The sequence below is a fragment of the Parus major genome, chromosome 6, assembly GCF_001522545.3.
Source record: "Parus major isolate Abel chromosome 6, Parus_major1.1, whole genome shotgun sequence".
NCBI classification, from domain to species: domain Eukaryota; kingdom Metazoa; phylum Chordata; class Aves; order Passeriformes; family Paridae; genus Parus; species Parus major.
The window spans coordinates 18,549,715-18,574,334 of record NC_031775.1 but is presented as its reverse complement, the minus strand read 5'-3'; the positions used below and the strand labels follow the sequence as shown (position 1 = coordinate 18,574,334).

Sequence of the window (24,620 nt, the reverse complement as noted above, 5' to 3'; positions counted from 1 at the left end):
AAATATTTATGGTTTTGCATTCTCTCAATGTTTTTCTTTTTCCTTACGAAAGTTGATCAGAAAAGAAGCAAAGGTTTGTGTGAATTGCACAGATAGTTCTGTGTAAGAAGACTCATGTTCATATTAATTGTATTTAACTGTCAATAATAATTTTCTTCCTATCTGTTTACACTAACCTAAATCCTCAAAGACTGCAGTGACCTGTAAACAAAGGATAAACCACATTAGACATAGACTTAATGCAGTGTGGTATTATGGTACCAGTGAAGAACTCCTGCTATAAGGAACCTGAGGTGGAGGTGACAGACTACCAGTGTTTGGGGTGAGCACTCTTGTGGGAGGGTCTGGTTTGGAACCAGCCCTCATATTTGGAGGGTTTGAAGGTACAGATTTTCCCTTTCAGTCAGGTCAGCCAGGAAGGGCTGGATATGTTCTGTAACCAGGTATTTCTGCCACAGATGTCTTCAGCAAAGTAAGGATGCTAAGACAGACACACACACACACAAACATGTCAATTGGTGTAGAAATGACTGAGATATCCCCATCAATGCACAAGGTCTGCTAAAGCATAATAGAAGTACAGTGGCAAGCTGTACTGTATTTCTATGCATTTTTATAGTGTTTCTACTGTTGGGAGCTCTTCAAGCAGTCTACTCTTGGCTCTCTGGTAATCTATTTTCCTTTTGGTGGGTGAAAGGAGTGTCTCTGCCAAATGGCAATTCCTAGCAAATTGTGCTCTCAGTGAATCCTTGTGGATAGTTTTTCTGGCATGAACAGAGTAAAAACCTTGCAATCTGCTTGGTGCTAACAGTCCCTGGAGTGAAGTGGTTGGGTCTTCAAAGTGCAGAAGTTGTTCTTGTTCCCATATGATGCCTGCTGATCCAGAGACATCATAACTACTTCCAGTGTGGGTTTTTTAGCCTGGCATTCCCAAAATAAAGGATAGCTGTGCTTTTTGTAGCACATTACTGAAGAAGTGTGTCTTGTGTCAAAGGACATGGTACAAGACAGTTTGGGGCTGTAGGGTGGCAAAAAAGATTTGGCTGGAATGTAGGGAAGTTTTGCCTAGGGTAGAGTTAATTTTCTTCACAGTAGCTGATATGGGGCTATGTTTTGGATTTGTGATGAAAATATTGTTGATGAGACAGAGATGTTTTTGTTACTGCTGATCAGCTCTTACACAGAGTCAAGGCCTTTTCTGTTCCTCACTCCATCCCACCAGTGAGAAGACTGGGGATGTACAAGGAGTTGGGAGGGGACACAGCTGGAATTGTGAAAGGGACATCCTGTTCCATATGACACCTTGCTCAGCAAAAAATATTAGGGGGAAAGTTGCCTGGGGGCCTGTGGCTCAGGGCCTGGCTGGTCATCAGCTAATTGGTGGTGAGCAATTGTTTTCAATTGCATAAGCTGTCTTCCTTGGGTCTTGTTTATCTCTCTTTCTCTTATTTTTCTTTTAATTACGTTGTTGTTGTTATTATTTTATTTTTTATTTGTTCTTACTAACTGTTCTTATCCCAACCCATGAGATTTCTCACTTTTACCCTTCCAATTCTCATCTCCCCCAGAGCACAGGAGCAGGGAAAGGAGCAAGTGGTAGGATGGTGTTTAGTTGCCAGCTGAGGTTAAACTATGACACCCCTCAATTTAAATATCTCCTTTCTTCTGGGTGTCCCTGGCAGATTTATGCAACCTAGTTGTATCCCCTTTCTGCATTTACTGTTTCAAGCTGAACAGTCTCACTTTCTCTAGTCTTTTTTTATAAACTGTGCTTTTAAAATTATCAGAATGGTGGAAAACATATATCCACATAAAAACCTGTGTATTTTAGTGTGAAAATAGCCTATGACTGTTGTTATTCAAAGTAATGTTCCTGCAGAAGTCATCAGTGCATTTCATGCATTGTTTCAAAAGCAGAGTTGTGTCAAGAAAAACACAGAAAACCTTTATTTTAACTCATTGTTGAGAGGTGAGAGCCACTTTCAATGACATTTGTTTAGACTAAAAAAAAAGTGAGTGTGACTATAATCCATTTAATTAATTGAAGGGAGAGACACTTTGCAGGGTGATTCCTAATCTGCAGGTGAAACCACAGGTGGAGCATCCTGGTTCCCTAGGCAGGAGTTTGCCTTGGAGCTGAGATATGACACCAGGAGTGAAAGATGGCAAAGAGGTAGTGAGCATAAGAAAACTAGGAGCTGACATCAAACTGGACAGCTGGTTTGGCTACTGATGGAGGGCTGTGTAAAGGCTGTGTTGTGTCACCTTTGTGGATGGCAGAGGGAGGCTGTGCTGTGTGCTGTACCTTAGACATGGTATCTGTAGTCCTTAGATAAGATCACAGTGACTAAAGGGAAATCTTACAGGCTGGTTCAATGAGTCTTAGTAGGTCACACATCAGGGCAGTTCAGCTGAAAATAGCACTGATGCCTGCTTTGTTAGAAGTAATTGCTATATTTAGGCTATATGAAAAAATCCTCAGTTAAAGGAAGACAAAAAGGATAACCTAAAGAATTAAAATCCTGAATATCAGATTCAAAGAAAAATATCAATCTAAAGTACACCATCTATGTGGTAAAGAGTAACTTGATGACACGGTTTTAAATGTAGGAGACTTAGCAACTTCATTATTCACAGGATTCATCTCCTTAAATCTTTTTTCTGATTGTTCACTCTAGAATACAAGATTCTCTATAAAAACAAGTATGGTATATGAAGAACTAGTAACATTTCTTTTATAGTGTTCTTGTTCTATTTTGCATAGGCATTCTCCATAGATTAGGATGTTTAGGATATAAAGTATTATCCTATTAGTCTGCTAAGCACTTTCCATTGTTTCAGTTTCTGCTGCCAGATTTGCAAAGGAGCAGCAAGCTCTTATGTCAGGATTTTCAGAAGCAAAATAGAGAATCTGGCCCCACCTATGGGTGAGGAACTTAACATATGCTGGGAAATCCACTAAAAAGCCTTGAAACGTTCACCTGAAACATGTAGTTTAACTGTATACTTTACAGCAAGTATCTGTGTCAGATATATTTAGTTTATATGAATTCACTTAGAAAGTCCTGCAGTCTGAAAAGCATGTCAGTACATATTAGTGTGTACACTATTCATTGTATGTGTGACACAGCCAGATACTGCTGGAGATAAATATTTTGTCATGCTGTTTTTGGATGTGTCTCACTTTGTGACTTATCTTAAATGAGGACTTGATCCCCTTAATCACCAGGGCCTCATTTGCTTTGGCAGCCAATAGAGGAGATGGAGCCAATTCTGAAATAGAGCTGCAGTAAGCCTGGGGAGCTGGCACCCACAGGCTTACTGAAGCTCTGTTTCACAAGTTCTCTTGTGTAAAACTCTTGGTTTAGTGAATATGGTAATAGGAAATTAGTATGTTGATGTGTGCTAGGAGTGTCTTATTATGAAACTTAACAAATATTAGCCGTTAAAAATGTTTTAAAATCATGCAATTGGACACTGCATCACATGAAATGTGCTTGCTAATTCCCCTCAGCTCAGGCATCCTTTCTATTCCAAACACTAAGCTTTTCCAAACAGCTGCTGCTTACACTTGCAGCCCTGGGAAATTGTTTTTTATTATTTCCATCTTTCTTTGAGTAAGAAATGTCTTTACTAACGTTCTACTGGCCTTAGGATGCAAAATAGGCAACACTCAGTAGTGGATCAGTGGCAAAAACCATAGCAGAGCCATAATGGGGCTCAAGGAGGTGTTTTCTGATGGCTTTTGTATCTATTAGATGATGATCTTATTTTTTGGGTATTCAATATCCAGTTCTGCCAAGTGCTGGAAGCATGGGTTTTGAGATAATTGAAAATATTTATTTTAATGCCTGTGTTTGAACAGCAAGATCCAGAGCAAGTGCTATTTTCAGAGTTCTTAATGACATGTGGTCCATATTTCACTGCTGTGAGTTTGAAAATCACTTCCATAAAGCAGAAGGACTTGGTGGGTAACAACACACTGTATTTATAAAAAAACAGAAGATGAATTTTACTTTTTGGAGCTCATATATAGCAGTAGAATTCATGCCTCAACAGGCAGCTGATGGGGTGTGGAAGATTTTTCTTAATAGTAGATATATTGACATAGTATTATTTATCTACTGCAGTATTCTAGGCTATCCAAGCAGTATGGAATGGACATCTACCTGAAGAAGGAGTTCCTCCAGTACACGGGGTCTGTGAAGGAACGAGGGGTACTTTACCTTCTGATGTCATTGCCTCAGGTACAGCACAATGTCACCATTCAAAAAGAAGTGGATAAGCTCTGCTTCATGAAAATGGAGCAGAGTTGAAGATAAATTTACCTCTAATCTCCATGGAATCACAGTGTTTCTTGTTTTTAGAATCATTGTACTGAACACAGCATGTGAATGGAGATAGGTCTGAACAAAAAATACTACTTTATTTACAGCTAGCTGATTGGCTGGTGAAATTCTTAAAAATGTTTGAAACAAAAGCTTGCAAAATAGAAACATCAGCATTTTCCTGTGGCATTATAGTGCAAGTGTTTTTATGTGTATTGTAGTTCTGGTATGTTGAAACCACCGAACTCTTGAGTGATGATGAAATTGAATTACAATGACTATGACAAGGATCTGGATCACCAATTGATTTTGTAATGAATTTCAATTTTCTTACATGAATAGCTTGTTTATCATTTGTCATAGGAGGTTGCCATTGTCACAGGAGTCTCTGCAGTAATAAATGTTATAAGAGGCATGAGACAGCAGCCCAGAGCAGTGGTCATTCCTGCCTTTCGTAATAATATAAATGAAATCTTCTGTTAAAAGGAAGCCTGAAATGAAATACTTTCATACAGGCAGAGCAGAGATTTCAGCTCTGAGGGACCAGATATCAGCTCCTCTGTGATCAGCTGGAGTTTTTCACCTCTTTCCAATGAAACTGAAATTCAATTAATCGAACCCAGGGGAGTGCAGGCACAGGAATTGATCTTGTTTTAGCTGTTTTAAAAAAAAAGCTGTTTTAACTTTGTGTGTAAATCCTGAGATCACACCAAACGTGCATATACTGTACCATAGTATCACAATTCAACCATCTAGTAAAGGGAAAAAAAGGAAGTCAGATCACTAGAATGATCCAGGATCATATGGGACAACTACACCACACTGCATAACGTGCAATAAGTGACCCTGTTTTTTAGGAGCAGCAAAGAAAAGGGGTGATTGTGGCTTCGGACAGTAACTTTTCCATGGCTGTTGCTTACCATGCCTCAGAGCTCCATATTCCCGTGTTTGTCATCGTGTCCACCAGCACGGCTCCAGCCAGGGTGAAAATGTGCCGTGAGTACGGCGCCATGGTGATCTCCTACGGCACCACTGCGAAGGATTCCCAGGTGCACGCCAGGAGGCTGGCACAGGAGAATGGTTACCTCTACCTCGAAGAGTAAGTGAAAGGCAGGCTTATTAGAAAGATCTGGCTAGATGCTTGCACCCTCAGCTCTGCAAAAACAATTGGGTTCTTTAAAATGTTGTCACGGCTCATCAAAATGCTCCTCTTACCTGGAACATGGACAGTTACGCGTTTCCAGGCACAAATCATGTCTTTCTGCAGCAGGTGGGGATGGAGACCAAAATGAAAGACTCTTCTCTGCCCCTAGATTAGCCAAACTCTGTGGTTAGGGATTTCTATGGCCTAATGTGATAGTGGCTGTAGGTTAATTCTTTAGGAACTCTGTCAGAATGCATTAAGGCTAGTGTTCATTTCTGGTCTCTCTGTTTGAAGACAGGTGGGTAAAAGTTCAATGCAAAGGTTCAGTGGGATAATGTGGAGCAAGAGAATGTTGAAGAATGGTTGAAGGTTAGAAGAATGCTCTAAGATTTTCACATATCTGGTGTGAAGAACAAAACTAATATTGCCTTGAAAAAAAGATGGTTAAGAGGCTATTTCACACATACATTTAAAGTAGCTAAGGTTGAGCATAAATCTAAATTTGCACTGTTTGAGATCACTGGACAAGGCAGATCTAACAAAAACATAAATATGACAGGCAAAACCACTTTGAACTGATACCTTTTCCCTGTTCTCTTTGATCTCTGTAGCCTTTTGTGAATTCCCCCCTCCTTTCTTTTTTTACCTTTCTTCAAGAAAGATTTCCAAAAGCACAGAGGGATGAGTCATTAACAGTGGCCCCTCTGATGCCCTGGGCTGGAATGTTCTTGTCCCTCTACCATTTCTGTGCAGGAAGCCCTCACTTCTTTCCCAGCTGGTGTGTAGGGAAGGCAATACACAACTGCTCAACCCCTCTGTCAGCTCTGCCAGCAGCCGGTGACACACAGAGCTGGCTCGTGTGCCTGGTCTGACACCACGGGCACAGTCTTGTCCCAGGCTGGGATTTCTGGTAGGGAATGAGGTGCCCTGAATCCCAAAGAATTTTAAACACTTTTAAACTCCTTTGAAAACCACAGTTTTCCATAACTTTGTGATTTCCAAATTTCTGTCAGCCATTTTTCAATTGATTGTGTTAACTTCCAGCTGGCTTGCATCAACTATCACATTCACACATAAGAACAAAATATTTTTATTGCAATTTGATGTTTAATCTTCCCCTCCTCCCTAAATAAAAAGTTGCATGAGGTAGATATTCTACAGGTTCATGAAGCTCCAGGGACAATGCTCGTGTAGAAGTTCAACATCCAACACTGAGGAACTCTAAATGTACACACTATCATTAACAATACTAAAGCACTCTGATTTGTTTCAGGTTACAAGACACAGAATTGTTCAGTCTGTGACTGTGTTTAATTAAAACCTCACAGATGCAATTTTTCATTGAGAAAAAAAAAAAAAAAGGAAGAAACCCCCCCACTTCAATTGTGAATCTTTTCATAATGGGATATCTGAAAAATGTTTTGTTAGGTGAGAGATTTCCCAGTGTGTTGTATGCCTTTATGGGTAGCCAGTGTTCTCCAGTGTGGGTCTGACACACATTCTTGTCACTTTTTGTCAAAGCTGTTTGTAAAATACCAGCTTATCTCCCAAGTGTTAGAATGGAACTTCCAAAATGTCATTTTTTATTTCACTTTCATTCTAGCTTGCATGCAATCCCTAGCAATTTGGTATCTGGGTCTCCTCACCCAGTAATTCATTCTGCCCTTCCTGAAGCAGACACTGCGTGTCTGGGTTTGGCTGTACCTGCATGGGCGATGCCCTGCAGCTGGGTGTGTCACTGTCAGCTCTTCCCATTGCTTGAGTGCAATTAAAATACTGTGTCATGAAAATGACCATGCAAGAATTCAAATAGGTGAAGGACACTTTTTACTCAGTGGCAACTTCCTGGGAAATCCCAGGAAGGAAATGTGATTTTTCAAATTGGAATTCAATCATTTAGTCTGCCTAATTGCTGCCTAGGTGCTGTGAAATTTTTACTAACTATAGAGGCTCAGGACCTCATTATAAATGCAATGTGACTATTGCCAATAACTAAATCAGTACCTCTGTGAGGATGTGAGAAAGATTCCTTTGTGAATCAAGGAGGAAAGAGTGCTGCAGATTGAGTTATACACCTTCCTTACTTGAGAGCCCACTTTTTTCTCGTGTAACTCCGTATCTAAATGCTGATCAAACCTGATCATTCGTGATCTGGTTAGTCTGTTACTCTGCCCAGCAGACTCTGAACCTTTTACTTGGAATAGATAGGACCAGAACCTTCTAGCTGCCACACCAAAACTTCATTGGAAAAATAAAGTCTGACAGCATTTCAGAAGGTAAATAGCCAAGTTTTTAGCTCTGCCTCAAAAATGCTTGTTTCAGTCTACAGTCTTTAGATTTATCTGCATTGCTCCTTCATTTTACCTCAATGGCATATGATACTCAGAGAAATGCTTGCTTTCAAAAAGCAGAAGTTATCAGTCACAGTGCAAAGAAAATCACTCATTTTATTATAAAAGCTAACAGCTGATCTGTGAACTGATGTTTCAACTGGATTTTAGCAAGGAAAACATGATCATCTGAAATATTGATTCAAATTGCCATCAGCTCTCTGTGTCCAGAGCAGTCTCATTTGGACAGTTTTCAGTTGTTAGAGAGGCTTTATTCCTTCATTGCACATCTCAAGCCTTCATTCACTTTTGCAGGTCCCCTTGTAACCCATGTAACTATGGCAGGCATAGCTCCACAAACTCGGATCTTAATCTTATTTGGGAATAAGTGTCCAGAATTCTTCAGGAGGCCAGTGATATATTTTGTCACATATAAGAAGGAGGAGAGAACTCCTTCAGTATCTTGATAAAGACAGTAAATACAAGGATTCAGTTGCTCATTCCACTATGATTTCTTGCCTTTGGCTGTGCTACAGGAGTGGAAGTTCATTAATCCTCTCCTTTCTTATGTAGTTATATGGGCCCTTGCCCTGAGGAATTTTCTGTGTCTTGGTATATATGTGAGTTAACCTCTCAAGGGCCTTGGTCTCCTTCTTGCAGGAATTCTGTTCTCCTATGCTGACTCCCTCTATGCCTGTCTAACAGTAATAAAAACAGTTTTCTAGTACCCAAACATCCTTGTAAATAAAGTCAAGCAAATCGAGCACAGTCATTGGGTCTATAATTCTGTTTGCCAGAAAAAGCAGAATGTACAGAGAGCTCGTACTTATTTTCTTATATGTAGTTCTACATTTACATCATTACTAACTTGTAAATAAAATGCAAACCAGCTTTCAGAAATAGATCCAGGTCAGTCATGTGACTGTATAGTGGAGTTTTCTTCAGTTTTTTGGTGCTGCTTGTCCCTATTCTTAATACTACATTTGCCTGAAAGTATTTTACCAGTGAATATTTTGGCATGACTAAAATGCTTTACTTTATGCAAAGGTATCAGATATTGGCCCTGGACTGTGGAAAGACAACTCTAGCGATCTGTTTGGTATTTATGAGTTTGAACACACTGCTTAAATCTCATGAAAAATTCCTTTCATCACAAACTCTAAATCCACTGACAGCTACAGAGGGGATTTCTTTTTGAGACTTTGCTTGTAGTTTGGACTGCAACATTTAAAATTTATGAAACTGAAGAAAGCAATGGCAGTGGAAACATGACTTCTCCCTGCCAGTTCTGTAAACAGCTGATAACAATGGGAATTCAGTGCTGTTCAGTCTGAAGACTCTTTGAGGGGCTTGTCTACAGCACAAGTTTTCTCCCAGTATGCAGCAGCATGCTATGCTCCACCTGATGGCACCGTCCTGTTGCATCACCTCCTCCCCTCCTCCTGGGCTGCTGATTTACTCTCACATTTATCTTTTTCTGCTGAACAATGTCTTGAAAGCAGTAGATTGAGTTATTACTGACTGACAGCTGTGACCTCTGCTGATGTGTGTCCTTCCTTCCCACAGGGAGGACAGTGCTGTGTACCTGTCAGGCCTGGGAACCGTGGGGCTGGAGATGTACGAGCAGGTGCCAAAGCTGGACGCAGTGATTTTCCCTGCAGGTGGCCACTGTGGCTTGCTGGCAGGGTCAGCTGCTGCACTCAAACACCTCAACCCACATATTTCTGTAATTGTAAGTCACCTTTCACCTGTCAAGCTTTGAGTTTGGGTGGCTTTTACCACAGCTGTTTACAAAAGACACTGGTATCTAGTGACACTTGCAGAGACTGCTTGTGCTGGGGACAGGAACCATCTGATCCCATGGGCTTTGCCTCAGAGAGGACCCTGTAGGATCCAGGGAAGTAAGTTCCTGTCCCTTGGCTGTTTGGCTGGATTTAAGAGAAAAGTGTGGGAAGACTTTTCCTAAGCAAACAAAATCCAGTTCTGTGTTTTGAAATCAGTCTTTACTGGAATAAATTGGTCCTAAGTAAGTCCCAGAATAAGTTTAGTGGTAGCAGGGTTGTTTTGCAACTTGGAATTATTAATTAATTAATTAATTGTTAATTTGAAGGGGAACTTCCTTTAGGTTTTGCTATCTACTTTGGTGGTAACTTATATTACAATGGGTTAAATTAAAAAGTGACAGCATGTCTCTTCCTCTCAGGGAGTTGAATCTGAAAGTTTCCCAGTATTGCAGCAGTCCTTAAAAGCTGGCCACCCAACTGATGACCAGGCCTGCAACAATCATCACTTCTATGGAGGTGAGAAAATGCAGTATTTTTTTGGAGGCAAAATAGAGGTTGTAACAGATTTCTCCAAATACATTATTTTCTTGTTACTTCCATTCAAACATATTTTAAGGGAGTTCTCTGAAGAGTCAAAATTTAGTTCAAGCTGTAAGAGCAACTTCTGCCACATTTTCCCCACACCCTGATGGGGTAAAATATTATTTCCAGTGCACATGAATACTTAGAAATATGAGAGTATTTATCTGAACATTGTGCTCACATCCAGCATCTAAACCAGTGAAGTCAATGGGAAAGCTCTTGTGTAAAAAATAATTTGGGAAAAGGCAGGAAAATGTTGCAGTGTTTAAATATTTAGACACAAAACTGTTCTCAGAACAAAAGTGTTTATAAATGGTACAGTTGTTTCCATATCATTTACTCAAAAAAACCTTTGTTGTTAAGCAATTTAAGAACATCCTGTTTTCCTGATGTTCAAGTCTCTGAAAGTTTTGGATTAAATGGGAGTTTTATAAGAAACTTCTAACTTCTCTTGGTTAGCTCTGCCTGTGTCTGCACTCAGCTGTCCTGCTGGAGCTAACAAGCCCAGTGCTGTGCTGTGCTTGGGTCTCCTCTCCTTCAATCCTCGTTGAAAAGTGAAAAGCACTGGGCTGCAGGGTCACTCTCACACTGGAACAATGCCAGGGAAGTATCAGAAGTTTCTTGAAGGGGTCCAAAATGGCAAAACCTTCTTGTGAGATTTGGTCTTTCGTTGCCAAACACATTTCTGTCACATGAAAAAAAAAAATCAAGCAACTTAAGGCCATGTAACAGCAGTGTGCTGCACTCATTAAGGGCACAAACCAGCCAAGGCTCTAAAAAATGTTGAATATGTCTAAAGCAGCCAACTTCATATTTTTGTCTTTTGAAATCTGCAGATGTGAGTGGAGTTTGCTTTGGCAGCAATTCTTTGCAGCTGACTGGGAAGCTTGTAGATAAAGTTGTTGCTGTGAGGTAGGTGAAGCAAAACAGTGAAATAAATAATACTGGATGGACGTTGTTGTGTATGAAAAATGTGCTCTGCTTGCAGGGTATGGTGGTTCTGCATGTGCAGTTGAGAGCAGACTGAGGTTGGCAGGAGTTGCCATCACACAGAGACTGGGGGAGTGTGGGAATGGGGTACCTTTCCTTTCAAGAGGGGCACTGAAGACTTTGAACCCACACCATCATATCACAGAAACACAGAATATCTCAAACTGGAAGAGACCCATGAAGGATTATCAAGTCCAGCTCCCAGCTCCTCCCAGGACTACCTAAAACTAAGTGATATGACTTAAAGTGTTGTCCAAATGGACCCTTTGGCCAAAACTTCACCTGCCACCACTACCTGGTCATGCTCTGGGTGTGAAACTTGTCCTTGTGTTCTACAACACTTGAAGGCAGTTCTTGACAAACCTCTTCTAATCTTCACAAAAAGGCCACATTTGTGAAATATACTTACTGCTAGGATTTAGGTAATATTTCTAGTAAAAAAGCCATCCTGTCTTTCAGTTAATAATGAGTCTGAGATGTGCATTCACCCCCAGCAGCACAGCATTCTGTAAAACCACCTTGGGGTCATATGAATGTGGGTGGATGGCAAGAACCCAGTTACACATAAATGTATTATCTCCTGCTCTTGGGAGCTGTTTGGATTTGATTTGTTTTGACCCAAGTTTCTTGCTTTCAGGGAGGAGGACATCCTCATTTCAATGCTGAGGCTGCTGGAGTATGAGCGAGCCACGGTTGATGCAGAAGGGGCCATTGGACTTGCAGCACTGGTGGCAGGGAAGCTGCCTGAGTTGAAGGGTAAAAGGTACAGCAGCTATTGAACTGAGGCAAAAACATGGGGCTGAGCACCTTGGTCCTAGGAAACAGTGAAAACCTACTTGTTCTATGGGTGACAAGGCAGTTCCTGCCCCTGAACTGGCAAGGGGCTCATGAGTCCCAGATGCTTCAGACTGATAGACCCGTCACAGGTGGTAAGATTGTGTTGAACCAGACAAATGCCAGCCTGGAGACCTGATAAACCTTGTCTGTCAGCCTGTTGTCTCCTCTTGTTCCCCTTGTGGAGCCCAGCCCTGTCTGTGGTGGCACAGGAGCTAGGCTGTCTGCTGCAGTGACCCAGTCCTGAGAGCTGTCCACACTGTCAGAGGGATTATCCTTGTGCTTAGTGTTGAACTTAGTGTGGCTAAGTGCTGCCTTGCCTCTCAGCTTGAGGACTCAGCACTTAAATGGATTGAGCCTCGGCTCAGGTCATAGTCCAGAATGTATTTAAACATACACTCCCTCAAGACAAAATAAAATTTCTAGTGCACAGCATTGTACACTAGAATACTGCAGAGGCAATTCTTCAGAAGAGGCTGACAGTACACACAGAGCAGCAGCACGTTTCAGTACAGCTAAAATGAAAGGGAAAATGCAAAGGTCTGGTCACAAAGAGGTTAGGTTTGACTCTGCAGAGAGAGACTTTAATAGACTATTCATGTGGCTCTGGCACTTCAAACATTTCTGCACTCATTTTTTAGGGTTGTGATGAATATAATCAATGGTTACAGAAAGCCTTGAACACAGACATTGTCTGATCAGTAACAGGCTGAAACTTAGAACTTCCAGGGGAGAATTATGTCGAATTTTTGAAACTTGAAACCTAGACCTACAGTTCTCCAGGTAATTATCTCTAACAAAACTCAAATCTCTAGGAAATGCAAAATGAAAACCTCAGTTCAGTCCAACCAATGCAGCCAACCTCTAGGTCTCCCCTACCTGCTCATAATGGATACTGAGAGGCAGGAACCCTCTGACACTTAACACTTATTGAGGGGAGGTTCTAGCAGACCTTAGGCTGATATTGATACAGTGTTTACAATTTATGGTTCCTTTACACAGGGAAGTGCTAATCAAAACTCCCATCTTTCTGTTTTCAGAGTGGCAGTGGTTATATGCAGTGGAAACCTGGAATTACATTTGCTGCAACAGTGCATAGCTCGTGCCCTGACCCTGGATAACAGAGTGTGCAGATTTTCCCTTGTGATTTCCGACTGCCCAGGAGACATGTCAAAGCTACTGGAGATTTTGGCTCGGGAAGAAGCAAGGTAAATCAGACTAATAGTTGGGAAATATAATCACAGACTAGCACAAAGATTATTAAAGATTTGGAAATGTTTCCAAACATCTCTGAAGCCAAGTCTGGAAGTAATTAATTAATCAAAGTTTTTTTTCTTCTTATATTGCAGAAAATCTTATATTTCCTTCTTTTTTGTTCCAATCTGAAAACACCTTTGTAGCATAGAATTGTGCCTACTTCAGAATGCAGGAAAGATATTTACTCCCCAAACACTTAGAGAAACTGTTTTGCAATGACAAGGAGTTGTTGTGATCTGTAATTTGTCTCTTATTTGATCTAGAGTTTTGGATATCAAACAAGAACGCACATTTGTGACGTCTGAGCTCTTCACTGTCAAGGTAAGATGAGATGCAATTTCAGTTTCTCCAATAGTACTGGCCTCCCCTGGTTTGTTCTGTTTCCTTGTCTCTTTATGCCTGTGTTGAAGAAGTCCAGCAGAGTGTGCAGTGTCAGAGATTGTTCCCTCTGTGTAACACAGCTTCCTGCCAAACACTCAGCAGGCATATAAATAACACAGGACCAGTTTTACCTGCTGTTGCAACACCCTGGGGAAGTACCCCAGGTGCTGTATTGCACAGTTGCTGCTATGAACCCTCCTGACATGTGTGGCAGGCTGCTGGAGGAGGTGAGCAAGCTGCAGCATCCATCCAGAACTTGAAGAGCCAGCTGTGTAGGCTGTAATTGATGTGTTTGCCTTAAAGCAATGTAGAGAACACCCTTACTCTTAGGGAATCCTCGTTTTTAACTCGGTTTTGTTTCTTATCCACCAAGAGCACAGAGGAGAGCCATTATTCCTTGGTTGTGTACTGGATGCAGGAACAGTGAAGAGGTGCTACCAGCTAATGGTGTCTCCTAAAGGGACCATTTGTCTCATGGTGTATCTCTTGTTTCAACTGGTTTGGCAAAGGCGTGGTCCTACTGACTTCATGCTATCGCTGTCCAGCTCCAACCTGACTAAGTTTGTGAAACCTCAGGTGGAAGTCAAATTAGAGATCTTTGCTAAACAGGCTCATAATTGGGGTGCAGAAATGTTACTGGGTAAGAGAGTTCTTTGATTTTGGCCTTTGAATTTAGTTTCCCATCTGGATGCAAAAGCCTGCTCAGTATTTTCACTTGCAGATACAAAGAAGAGGGAGGTTAAAGATCACTATAGTACATGATATCATCAATACTCTCAAATATCTAGGACCTAACCCATACTGGTCTGCAGTGTGCCATAATGATAGGCCAGCTCCCTGCTTTGGGTGACTTGGAGATGGCGTGACACTCGCTGCACGAGGTGGATAAATCCCTCTGAGTGACTAACTTAGCTCTGGAAACGCTTTTCACTGAAGGCTAGATTCAGCAAAACCTGTAACTCTTTGGAAGTTTTCAATGCCATTTTTATGGAGTGAGGCTTGTAGTTTTTATTAATGCTATTAAGCAAATTAAATGAAAACTACTGTCTTAGATGGAGGGTTTTGGGGTTTTTTTTGGTTGGTTGGTTGTGGTTTGTTTTGTTTTATTTTTAAATTTTTAGTAAATACAGGCCCTGAATGAAAACAGTGCCATGTGCTACTCTCTTCACTTTAAACACAATTTATTTTCACTGACTGTCCTCTTCAAGAATCTGACAGTGTTGTGCATAAAGATTAAAGGGAGGAATTCGCATCCCTGAATAATTTAATTGGATATTGGCTTTTCATGATGGCTTTCAATCAGTCTGGGAGAGGTTATTGGATAATTAGATGTAGTGACAAAGTAGTGATCCAGACATACAGACCTCTGTCTGGTGACACCTAGTGAATTGGGAAGCTTTCTTTAAAAATTAAAACACAGGTAATCAAAAAGGGTAAAATGTAGAGTTTTATATTTAAGCATCAAAATTAATTTGCTCTATCCAGGTACAAGAAAAAAATACATATTTTCATAGTAAAGCTAATACCTGTGAGGGATGTTTTAGTTTTTATTTTGTTGTTTCTAAAAGCCAAAGATCTGTGTCATGAAAATATTTTAAGCATTTATTATGTAAATTATGGCACATAAAATAAGGCATGAATTTAAACCTGGGTCGAGAACCAAAATTACCACCTTGTGTTGCACTGGTGGTAATAAGAAGAAAGGCATTGCAGCTATACCCATCTCATTCTGACTTTAATGTGTACTTTTGACTGTGGATATAGATTAGGTGTTTGACAGAACAGAGCAGTGAGCACAGATGCTGATTTGAAACACTAAATCAGTCCTGTCAAGATCATTGCCTCAGTATTAAATCATCCTTTTAGATTTACCCTTTTATTTCTAACAAAGAGAAACTTGGCTTCTAGTCACTTATCAGGATGATAGAACTTCTTTGTTTTGGTTTTTTTTTCATTCTAGTGAAATGTCTTTCTGGGTTAGTGTTTGTTCCTCTAGTGCACACTTGGAACACTCTGTAGGAAGATCCTTGCTGATAGTCTGATTTCATGGAAAAGTAAGGACTTTCTAAAATGAAATTTTATGCTCAAACTACACTTCTGAAAAAACCCCAACTTTTGGAAGATTTTACTGGCAAAACCAAGAGGGTTTATTTGTTTATTTTTTAACTAAAAAATAAGCAAGGAATATGTCTATGTTAGAGTAAGAAGTGCCTTGTGCAGAGGGATCAGCTGCTTGTGTTCCTTGGAATATTATGTGAGTTTCTTTAGGATTCTGCCTGCTCATACCTCCAGTTCAGACTCTCTTCCCTTGTGACTCATTCTGAATTTCTTTCTCACAAAGGACTACACCCTAACTCTTACCTGACTGGTTAGAAAACTACTTCCAAAGTCACTTTATTGAAATAGATAACTCTTAGCAAATCAGACAAATAACCAGTCTGGTAGACTTCACATTTTACAGCTGTTGAAGGAGGTTACATCACTGGGAATATCTAGACAGAAGAAAGAACAGAGCTAATGAAAAAAATCATCTGCTATCACCAGTTAACTGGGTACAGAGATCTAAAGGACATCCCAATTCATGGGGGGAAGCTACAACTTGCTTCTGTGAACTCTCTCTGCTCTCCATCAGTAATATTCCTCAGATTCAATTGGTACAATTTTTCACTTAAACTGCTTCCATCTGTAAATCTCTTTAAAACCATTTAAATCTCTTTAATTTCATATTACTATTGGCTCAGTGAAAAGTCAATGAGCAAAATCAATAAGCAGCTTAATAAAGTAAGGACATTCTTTGCTATGAAGTAGATCAGCTCCTTGCCTGCTTAATAAGTGTCTAATTTTTGGACTCGGGTAATCTAGATGAAAAAAAAAATTTTTTGAGCTCATCAGTTTTCTAGAAAAGTCTTCTCACCACGGAACCTACAGCATAATCAAAGTGGCAGGGAGTCTCCAGGAGGGGTCTGTAAGGTCTTGAACTGCCCCAGCAGCTTTTCAGCGGGTGGCAGTGCTCCCTCTGAGCTCACTCCTGTCTGACATGGGTTATCTGCTCTGCTCACTTCAGACCTCTTCAGCTGCCCTATGCTGAAAGTTGTTTTTTTAAAAAAACTTGGAAGAGCCCAGCTGTAAAAAGAACACTCACCATATTACTTCTCCTTCTTGTTTGTGCCCGAAAATGCTAGATCATAAATCAAATATTTCCTTTTCTTTTCAGTAACATTACACATTCTCCCAGTGGTGCTGGAATTCCTGGCTTTGTGTGGTGTAATACCTTTTTTTTCTCATACAGTTCATTCACCTCAGGCCAGAACTCAATAAATTATTTTAGTCTACTCTGGTTAATTTGAATAAATTTGTTTGGGCCAGCTTGCATTTTGTAAAGGCTGGAAGGGAATATTTTGGATTAGAGTTCCCAGTTGCCAACATATTCCATTTTTGCCCTGTGAAACAAATACACAGGAGCAGGCAGCTGTAGAGCCAAGATGTGCAGAAGGATGCCATCATTCCCAAAGCATTTCCTGCAGGACCGTGGGCAAGGCTGTGTTTCCATGTTCCATTTCCCAGCTGCAAAGTGCAGACACTGAGAGTGGGAAGTTTGACACTCCTTTTCTTCTGAGGCCCTCCAGAAGAATTTGGTCATGCTCTTGAATGGCATTCCACAGCAGTCTGTGGTACAGAGCAGCCTGGCCCAGCAGGAGAATGAGAGCCTGGCTCTGGGGAGGGTCTGAATGTTCCTGCTGGGTTATTACCTGCCTTATGTAAGGTGTAGCTTGTTCCTGCTCGTGCTCACCGACCTAAATGCACCAATTGCCAAAAGATAAGGGCTCAGGTTGCACAACCAGCTGACAGCTGATGTACTCTTTCTCAAGCATTCCATTGCTCTGACCTTGGGGACAATCTGACAGCTGATCCCCAAACCATCAGCTGAGCTTCTGTTACCAAATAATCTGTAAAGTGAAGTAATCTGTCCTGGGTGTTTACTGAATAATTCAGAGAATTGCCCAGTTGCTGATTTTTTTAAAAGAAACACCTTTTTCTAAAAATATAACTGAAACAAGTGTATATAAATAGAGTTTTCACTCTTAACTCCAATGACTTTCATGCAAACAAACTTAAAATGTTGGTAAATGTGGTGTATCATGAAGACAAAATTATGCAAATCCAACAACAACAGTTTAAGATGATGAATATGATTTCTAGAATTAAAGAATAAGGATACAAAGGTTCAATGGATAATTCACAGACATAAAGAACTGCACTAGTTACTTTAGAATTAGCTTTACATGGAGCCTGGAAAAGCACAAAAGACTGAAATCTGAAATTTGATTCAGCAGTACTACTCACATCTCCTCTGCTCTCTAACACTGGCTCAGCATGTCCACCCACTACTTTTATTTGCACACACAACCTACAGATAGTAGGCATCAGGGAGCTGAGAGGCATGCAAAATTCATTTTTAACATCTAGGAAAATATGATCTAAAAAGTAAAGTGCCTCCATTCTGAGAACTTGAAATGAAAATGGAGTAGAGGTGCCCACCCTATTCAGCACAGAACTTTGCAAATTTCTTCCTTTTGTGAAGTTATGACATTTCCTCTCTTTGAAATCACTGTAATTCCTAAGAGTTTTTGGACTTATGCATCTGGATTTTGGTGTTGCACAGCAATATCTTGCAATCAATTTTTCCTTTAATTTTTTTTTAGCTTTTGTCCTGCTTCCTCAGTTATTTCCAGTCATTAAATAAAATCCACAATCCATCAATATTCAGTGAAATCTCTTCTGTCTTTAATTACTTGTAGGCCTGCTCTGAAAAAAAACTGACTAAACCTTTAGGCTGAAATGTATCTTTAGATTACCTGTTCACAGGGAATGGAACTTTACATGCTGTGAAAGATCTATCTGGCTGGTTATTTTAATGGTCTTACTGGACCAGACAATTGTTTGTTTGTTTGTTTGTTTGTTTAATCCAGCAAAGATATGGTATGTAGGAGAGAAATTAATAAAATGCACTCAGTTGTTGGTGGTTTTGTGGGGTTTTTGATACAAAGAAAAGCAAGGTGTGCTGTGCACAGCTGGCCCCACAGCCAGTAAGAGCTCTGCAGGTTCAAAAATCCCATGATGGCTCTGAGGGCTTACCAGTATGAAATAAGTTTAAAGTAAATTTTTCTCTAGTCCTCACAAGTTACCTTGTTTGATATACAAGAAAGATCAGGCAATAGGTTATGTTATTTATTCTTAAATAAGACCATTTGGGGGCACTTATTCTTAGGTCACTGGTAAGTGTGCAACCTCCTCCAGCGAGTGATACTGGGGTGCTTCTGCATCCCACGTAAAATACAACCTCATAAACCTCCCCATGAATGTGAGGGTTGCTCTGTTGGAGCAACAGAACAATTCTCATGAAAATTATGTGTCCCAGGTGAAGCAAGCAAGAGAGAGCAGTTTGTGAAAGTAAAACTGCAGTTAAAAATTGGCTTAATCTAAGCAAGAAACTAAATTCCTGCCTTCCCTGCTGCTGGGATCTGTAGCTGCCCTGAGGTGTTGTGTGATCCTCTCTTCACTACTGCTGTGACCAAATGTTCTCTATTCCTCTCTTTGACAACTGTGAAAAATCAGGTGAATTTCTGGAGCTTTTTGCTATCGCTGCTGTTGCTGTTACTACTTTTATGATACACTACAGCATAATATCTCCAGTATCAGCTGCTGGTTGTGGTGCATGCTTAGAAGAAAATGACAGTGTTATCCAACCTGTTCATGAGCTCTCTGGCTCCAGTCTAGTGAGGTCTGCCTGGTTTCCATCATGAACAGAAAGGAAAGGGCAGAGAGGATAAATAGCCAGAAATCAAAATGCTTCCCCATGCTTGCTCCCAGGGCAGAGCAATGGCTTGCTGCCAGATATTCAAGGCTGAATCTGTCACATCCAGACTAGTTCCAAGGGCAGCAATTGATTTACTCAGGACAAAACAGGCATGATTACTATGGAAGAAGGAAAATCTTGCTTTTTTTAATTCCATGTGAGACGCCCTTGAAGATATGATTGCAAAGCTTTAGGGGTTTTATATGAACCAGGGAATGGATAATGGGTGTTTGGTACATTGGAGCTCTCAGGTACTTTTCCCAATCACTGTGCTCTCTCCCCTTTCCTCATTATTACTTGCCCTCTATGGCTGTCCTTCTCTTGAGATTAAATCCCACTTTTTTGAAGAAGAAAGAAATTAGCATCTAATTTGTATTCCAAAAGACCAACAAATAGAATTATGTGCAGCACAAGAGGTGAAGAATTACAAGACCAGACAAGATCTGTGGCTTATTTCATAATGGATATTGAGAAGCTGTAACCAGTTTTCTAAGTGAACTATGGCTATTTAGATTAACTTGGAGTGTTAGTGTTTTGTATTTTCATTCAACAGCTTTGCTAAAGGTTTATTGTTATTTTAAGACAGTTCCAGAAAACATGAATTCAAAGGTCTTGTTTAGAAATGTCCTTGTAAATAAATTAGAGTATTTTTTGTCTTGTTGCTTTTTAAAAGGGATGCAGCTCTTATAGGGATATTTTGACAGGGCATGTCTGGAGCAGCTCACCATCAGGTTATCATGGCTTGTTGTTTCTCTGCTCTCTGTAGATGTCCCTGTTACTATGAACTCTCTGTAGTTGCACTGTGACTTATCTTGGGTCCTTTCCTTGCTAGATTTCCATGTTTCTGTGAGGTCTTGTTTCCATGTGGCACTTTCAACCCCAGTGATTATTCCAGCAGGACTAGAAGTAATGGAAGTTAGGAGTCTCAAATTGTGAAGCATAATTTTCCTTCTGCACCTTTACATTGGTGCCTCATCTTTTCTAGTACCCAGTCTTTCAAGTGTTGGAGCAGAGATGTGAGTACACAAAAACAGAGATTATAGAAAAATTGAAAAAATGCCATTGAAGTTATTATCTTTAATGGCTACATGACAGGATTTCAATTGTACCTATGGAGGCATGTGAAGAATTAAAAAAAAAAATCAAGATTTGTTTTGCCCAAGTTGTTTTATTTAGCAGCAGAACAATCATAAAAGAAAACTAGAAGTGATGCAATAAGCAAACAAAAGCCAGAATGAAGCAAGAAGGTGTGTGAGAAGTGAAAGCAGCCAAAATACTGCAGAGATGATAAAGAACTGGGCATAACTCCATGACAGACAAGAGGAGGAGAATATAAAAAGCTTGAAGAATGGAGGTTCTGGAACAAGGACTTGCTAGAAATACAGAAATGTGGTGAGCTAAGAGTCAGAGGCGGGTGAAGTGGCAGCAATGCCACGTACATACCCCAGGGAAGGGAAAAGAGAACTACTAACAGATGTCTTCAGGGAGGCCAAGAGCAGAGAGGTACCTTGCCCAGGAGCCAGAAGAGAATCAGCCTGTCTTGTTTAAACCTTGAAGGCAATAAAGTAGGGTTTTTGGAAGGTTTTATGGCCATGCAGATGGGCTGGAAGAGCCCCAGATGTCTGCAATGTCAGTTTTCTTACCTGCATAGACAGCAGATGTGAGGGACAGAGTTTTTATTTAGGACTGATAAAAATATCCGATATTTTAGGATTAAGTTGGAAATTACTTTGTCTGAGCTTGCTGCCATGCCATCTGGAATGGTCCTAATTCTTTTTCCAGGTCATCTGCACTGTGGAGACCAGAGACAAGATCCACACAGCCCAGCTGAGGAATGCCCTCTTGGAACGCTACCCCACAACTGCCTGGACCGAGCGGTGACGGGCACAGCGCGGTGAGGGGGCACCAGGGCCTCTGACAAGGATTCCACAGAGCCCCAGGCTCCAGGCTTTCACAACAAATATTATCTTTCAAAGCTGAACAGTTAGCAAATAGTTTCAGGTTATTTATTTCCTGCTCAAAATGTAGTAAGTATCTTTGGGGAGAAAAAAAAAATAAACTCAAAACTTTAGTTTAGCTAAGGGAAGCTCTTAGTTTCTGCTGGTTTGGAATTCCTCAGTTCATTATCAGCTGGCTGCCTGGGTTTTAGCTAGTTTGTAGAATCCAATGATATTCTGTAAACAAACAAGGAGAAGGCATTTCTCTTTATATCAGAATATAGACCTCTCAAAGGTCTTTTGATTTTGATGCCCCTTGTTAAAGTAATGCAGCTCCTTCTGCTGGACTTAGCCACGCTACAAGTACAGAAATTTTCTGTTTCCAAGGCAGAAGCAGTTTTCTGTTCATTAAATCTGCTTCAGGATATGTGTACACGTGTGTGGGGTTGAACACACTTCTGTCCTGATCTTTGCTACCACATGAGGAAAAATTAATAGAAGGTGATTTAAACACAGATAGAAAAACCCTTGGAAGATAAAAGCCAATATAATATTAATTTTTTCCCAAGGGAAAATGATCCTATTTGCAAAATAAAATTCCAAAATATTTTGCAGACATTGAAAGAAAAGTATTGAGTATGATTACAACTCATAAACAGAACACAAATTATTTCTTGCCTCTGCTTTTGAAGACTCAGTATAAAAAGTAGCATATAAACTGTCTTGTGTTTCTATATAAAAAAGGGGTCTTGCTATCCAGGTGAATTTTGTAATTAGCATTCCACTGATTATCTTAGTCTGTCTAAAACAGACTCTATCCATCTCACCTGACAGATTAAGCACACTGTTAATAGTGACATATATTTAAAGACCACATGTTTATAGCCAAAGGCAGTGCTGAGAGAAGAGGAAGCCTAAGTCTTAGGGACGTGGCTAATGCAATTAACAAAGAACACATTGACCTAAATACCATTTTTATCACTGCAGGCAGAGACCAACTAATAATATAACTGAGTGGGATGGCAAGAAATGTAAAAGAAGTTCAGGCCCTCTTCTGAATGCGCACACAACAAAGTTACCCCTTTTCATTTGGGCAGAATTTAACTTCAGCTCTGGAAAGACTTTATAGAACCTTCCAGTACCTAAAAGGGGCCTACAGAAAAGCAGCATGGGACCTGGGGCAAGGGCTTTAAAGTGAAAGAGGAAAGATTTATGTTAGGTATTAGGAAGAAATGCTTTACTGTGAGGGTGGTGAAGCACTGACACAGGTTGCCCAGAAAAGTTATGGATGCCCCATCCCTGGCAGGATTCAAGGTCATGTTGGTCAGGGCTTTGAGCAGCCTTGTCCACTGAACAGAACTGCACGACAGGGAGGTTGGAACTAAATGGTCTTTGGGGTCCCTTCCAAGCCAGACTATTCTGTGGTTCCATGATCCATCTCCCTCTGTATTCTTTTTCTGGGACATAATGTGTTTGCTCCTTCTTGTTGTGGTTCACAAAGGAGCAGGAGCACAGAGTCTGACAAATGGTGGACAAAAAATAGAAGTTGACAGATTTGGTCTCTTTTTGGAAGGACTACGGTGGTTTGCACATGGAAGTAAAAATTACTGATGCCCCAATGGTTAGTTTTGTTCAAGGTATAGGCCTTGGTCCTGTAAATCACAGCTGTGTCCTGTCAGACACAACTCCTTTCTCCACTGTCAGAAGAGTTTAAGAAATCTGTATGGAAATAGATGACAGAGCCCATATTACATACTTGCTACTTCCATTGGAACAAGAAATGAACCACTTATCAACGAGCAGATTTGGGATGAAAACCCAGTATCGATAAGGGTATAATTAACCTCTCATGTTTTTTGGCAAAAGTCTCAGGAAATTTTGAGGATGTCTCAGGTACCTCCATGAGAAGAAAATGGAGTTTTATAACCAAAGTTCTCACTAGTGGCCAACAGGTTCTGCTGTCCAGATATTTGATTTAAAATTTTGTATTTTCCTGGATGTTATTGTTTTAGAAGCTCAGAGCATTAATGACTTCTTTCCTAGTCAGCAGGAACTGCATTTAGCAATTTTACATCTGGGGCAAGCAGATGTAGCAGATAGAGCAACCAAAAATCAATACACTTGAAATCACTGTATGATTTTGGAATGTGTTTGCAGTGGGGGAGAAAGAAGGTGATGTCCAGAAGGTGCTTTAAATGTCAAACATGATATTTGCAGTTTGGTTTTATTTTTATTGTTTTAAGTATAAACATACTTTAAAGTCTAAATTACTCTTCAGTAATAAACACTTATATGTGAATATAATAATACCAGAGGTGTTTTTCTTTCTATATTGCCTTTATTGAAGTCTCATTGGCTTAAATGATAAAATTAAGATCTTCCAAGGGGAAAAACCCTCAAAAATGAGACATTTAAATGAATGTATGCTTGGAAAGAATAATGAAATACCTGTGCTGCTAACCTTTTCCTTTTTGAATTATAAAATATAATAAGATCTACAGCATTTCAAAGATCTAAAAATGTGGTTTTGAATGTTTTATTTAAAGAAGTATTTTTATATAGAGTGTTCTTATATACCTTGAAAAATAACTTTAATGATTATGTAAAAATTTCACTAATGGTTATAAAAGCAAAATATAAATCTAAGCATTGTATTTATTTGAAAAATAATTAAAATTCTGCTACAACCAGCAATGAAAGATTTGTCATTCTCTTGTGTGATACTGATAGCAGCCTCACTTTGAGAAATCAGACTTAATATTTTTCTTATCTCTGTCATTGACACTGGCTCAAAATCCACATAATTCATGCGAGGGGGAGCTCTGGGCTGCCAGGGAAGAGAGTGCAGCTGGGCAGGATGGCTGCAGGAACCCTGTGGAGTGGCAGGGGAGGCTGCTGGCCTGCTCCCCAGAAAGTGGAAGCCCAGCATGGCCTGTCCTCACTGCCAGAGGAGGAGATGCTGTTCCTCCCCCTGGGCCTGGGCTGGGCTGGCTGTGCTCCTGGGCAGTGGGGACCGTGCGGGTGCTGCATGTCCTGGGCTGGGCTCAGGAGAGAGAAGTCCATGAGATCAGCTGAGTCAGCTCTCAGAGATTCTCATGGCAATCATCACAAACTTTGGGGAACTGGTGATTTACCAGTGTGATTTACCAGTGTGATTTACAGTGTGATTTGCCAGTGTGATTTGCCAGTGTGATTT

At 40.3% G+C, this 24,620-nt stretch overlaps 1 protein-coding gene across 3 annotated transcripts in view; it reads left to right on the top strand.

Moving 5' to 3' along the window:
• The window catches only part of LOC107207149 (putative threonine dehydratase), a 42,591-nt gene extending 18,468 nt beyond the window's left edge, over window positions 1-24,123 (top strand). For all 3 annotated transcript variants that reach the window (XM_015633899.3, XM_019007316.2, XM_015633895.3), the window contains 9 exons: window positions 4,131-4,247; window positions 5,186-5,427; window positions 9,369-9,534; window positions 10,006-10,102; window positions 11,005-11,080; window positions 11,796-11,921; window positions 13,033-13,200; window positions 13,513-13,570; window positions 21,270-24,123. In XM_015633899.3, coding sequence (XP_015489385.1) covers window positions 4,131-4,247; window positions 5,186-5,427; window positions 9,369-9,534; window positions 10,006-10,102; window positions 11,005-11,080; window positions 11,796-11,921; window positions 13,033-13,200; window positions 13,513-13,570; window positions 21,270-21,368 — 1,149 coding nt within the window. In that variant the 3' untranslated portion in view covers window positions 21,369-24,123. The remainder of the gene's footprint in view (window positions 1-4,130; window positions 4,248-5,185; window positions 5,428-9,368; window positions 9,535-10,005; window positions 10,103-11,004; window positions 11,081-11,795; window positions 11,922-13,032; window positions 13,201-13,512; window positions 13,571-21,269) is intronic.
• The last annotated feature ends 497 nt before the right edge of the window (window positions 24,124-24,620 follow it).